The 3,217-nt window shown below is 31.1% G+C and overlaps 1 protein-coding gene across 1 annotated transcript; it reads left to right on the top strand.

Moving 5' to 3' along the window:
* Positions 1 to 1,308: 1,308 nt before the first annotated feature.
* LOC129871628 (metalloendoproteinase 3-MMP-like) lies at positions 1,309 to 2,751 on the top strand. The gene has a single exon (XM_055946585.1). The coding sequence runs from the start codon at positions 1,514 to 1,516 to the stop codon at positions 2,621 to 2,623; it is 1,110 nt and encodes a 369-aa protein (XP_055802560.1). The 5' UTR covers positions 1,309 to 1,513; the 3' UTR covers positions 2,624 to 2,751.
* Positions 2,752 to 3,217: the final 466 nt, after the last annotated feature.

Here is a 3,217-nt window from a genome sequence, read left to right as displayed (position 1 = left end):
TTTCATCACTTTTGTATCGTCCATACCTCACTTCGGATTCCCATATTTTTGAATGTCTCAGCAAAATTGAGATATTCATGATATATCTTTCACTGATTTTCAAAAAAATTGATCCAAAATTGAAAGAAATTTTGATGCTCTATTGAAGAATTTTGAATTTTGAATTTGATGAAATTGTTACGAGATTGGAGGGGTTGATTACCTGTTTGAATTATGTGATAGCATGTATTATGTGATTTAATTAGATTTTTATGTTTTGTTTCCTTAAATAACGTATCAGGATGGAAGGCTATGTATCAAAACTTATGTATCCGAAAGGTACCTTATGTATCCTGATGGCTTCAAAAATCAAGAATTTTTGAAATTAAGCAAAAAGTAGGGATAGAAAATAATTAAGCTTATACATTAATTTTCCCTATTTGTTGTCTTGGTTACTTTTGTTTTGATTTGATAAAAAAGGAGGTTTGACTTAACGCACCGTTTAAAAAGTAATTAAATAATAATTTTACTATATCTTTTTTGATTATTATAGGCCAATTAATATTAAAATATAAGTAATATTTAATAATAAATATAAAATAATAATCTCTTACTATTTTAAATAAAAATAAATATTTATTTTTAATATGATAAATAAATAAAAATATCATAATAACAAAATTGTGATATAAAAATTGAAAATATATACGAAATAGCATCTACCAAAAGTGTACAAGCCTCCAATTATAGTTTCCTTTAGCTGTACAGATCATTATAATGGATATTGGAACTTTTGAGGCTGTTTTAGGTGAAAGAGGGAAGTCAATCCAGATTCCCGGCAACTTCGCATGTGATTTCCTCTGGCATTTTGTCTTTGACCAAAATAACAAATTAACCTACTACTCAACACTTTCTTTTTATATAATGTAATTTAATTTTAATCATACATTTGAAAATTTAATTTTTTTAAAAATAAAATTTATATATTAAAAAATTATGTAAAATATTAAAAATCACATTAATAAATTAAAATGGAGGGTATTTTTTATTCTATTTTAAAAAGGAGTTTTATTTTTTCCATAATTCTTTAAATATATTAATTTTGTATCAAGTGTTTGACTGATTAATTTAAAATTATTATATTTAAAATAAACAGTTTTCAACTTATAAATAACTTAAATTTTTTTTAATCCAAATAGGCTCTAAAATTATATGGGGAATTTTTTTTTAAAGATATTTACATTAAATTCAAACATAATATTTTATTAAATAGTGTATCAAACTAACACTACACAAACAAATTAAAAGAAAGAATTCGACCTTTTCCATTCTCCATACCTGTAAAAACCAGCTAGTACTATTCCATCTACTTGCACAAAACTTCCAAGAAACCCCATTTGTTGACTTGGATTTTGTAGTCAAACCACGCAGACCCTTTCTCCTCCAATTACATCGTCGTTAAAAACTTGAGATCCATAGCCTATAAATCTTATATAACAAACAGTATATTAGCCAAAAAGAAAACAAACTTGGAATGAGGATTCATCTATTCATCCTCATTGCTTTTGTTCTTATTTTATCTCCAACTTCAGCTCATTTCTTTCCAAATATTTCTTCTATCCCTCCTTCTTTACTCAAACCCAATCTCACTTCTTGGAGTGCTTTTCAAAAGTTATTAGGATGTCATTCCGGTCAGAAAGTTGACGGCATAGCTAAAATCAAAAAATATTTCCAACATTTTGGATACATCAATTCTTTCACTAACTTCACTGATCATTTTGATGATACTCTTGAATCTGCTCTCAAGACTTACCAGAAAAATTTCAACCTCAATGCCACCGGTGTGCTCGACGCGCCCACGATTCAGCATCTCATAAAACCCAGATGTGGAAACGCCGATGTAGTTAACGGTACTAGTACTATGAACTCCGGCAAGCCACCGGCAGATTCTCCTACGAAGATGCACACGGTAGCTCACTACTCCTTCTTTCCGGGAAGACCAAGGTGGCCCGCGAGTAAGACGGATTTGACATACGCGTTTTTTCCGGATAACAATCTGACGGATGACATTAAGAGCGTGTTCTCACGCGCGTTTGAACGGTGGTCGGAGGTTACCCCATTGAGCTTCACTGAAACGGCGTCGTTCGAATTGGCTGATATTAAGATTGGATTTTTCAATGGAGATCACAACGATGGAGAGCCGTTTGATGGTCCGATGGGAACATTAGCACACGCGTTTTCGCCGCCGGCGGGTCATTTTCACTTGGACGGCGAGGAGAATTGGGTCGTAGATGGTGTGCCGGTAAATGAAGGGAACTTTTTTTCCATATTATCGGCAGTGGATCTTGAATCGGTTGCGGTTCATGAGATCGGGCATTTATTGGGCTTGGGTCATTCATCTGTAGAAGATTCGATTATGTACCCGAGTTTAGAAGCGGGTATCCGAAGAGTGGAGCTTGTGGATGATGATATTCAGGGGGTCCAGGAGTTATACGGGTCAAATCCGAACTATACGGGGACGAATACAACATTGACTCCGACCCAGGAGAATGATACAAATGGTGCTCCGATTCTTAGCTCATTATGGGTTCACGGGTTTTTATTGCTTGTTGGATTTTTCTTTGCATTCATTTATTCAATTTAAAAACATTATTCAATTAGTTGTACTATTATAAACTGAGAAAGAATATATTTGAAAACTCAATTAATGATCAACTAAATCGCCATTTTCAGAACGAAATGTTTTAAATATAATAGTTTTCTTGTGATATCCATCCTGGTTTTTCTTTTATTTATGTAATAATATTTGTATAGGTAATAAAAATTAAATCAACATAAATATAATATTAATAAGTATTAAAATAATATCAGAATATTATTAATGATTTGCTTAATAGAGAAAAATATCAGAATGAAATTTAAAATATAGTAGTATATAACTAGATAAATTTAAAGTTTTAGCAGGAATAAAAATTATAGATAAGCAAAGTAAATATCGATTAATCCAACATATTTTTTCACCATTTGTCATAGACCTGGTCCAATCCTTCCGAAATTTATATCTTAAGAACAAAGTTGCTCATCCTCAGCTATGCACGTCATCTTATGTCATCGCATGCATATGAGAAAATAACTAGATGCCGTGGGAACTTATTAGTCAATTTTTAACTACACATCTATATTTTACAGAAATTTTATTACCTTTTTAAATTTTTTAATTCGATATTTTGTAATCCTT

This window comes from Solanum dulcamara, chromosome 10, assembly GCF_947179165.1.
Source record: "Solanum dulcamara chromosome 10, daSolDulc1.2, whole genome shotgun sequence".
Taxonomy (NCBI): Eukaryota; Viridiplantae; Streptophyta; class Magnoliopsida; order Solanales; family Solanaceae; genus Solanum; species Solanum dulcamara.
This window is presented reverse-complemented; position numbering and strand designations above follow the sequence as displayed.

Bases quoted from the DNA above. Each gene is read 5' to 3' on its own strand.
- LOC129871628 (XM_055946585.1), top strand. From the start codon at position 1,514: ATGAGGATTCATCTATTCATCCTCATTGCTTTTGTTCTTATTTTATCT.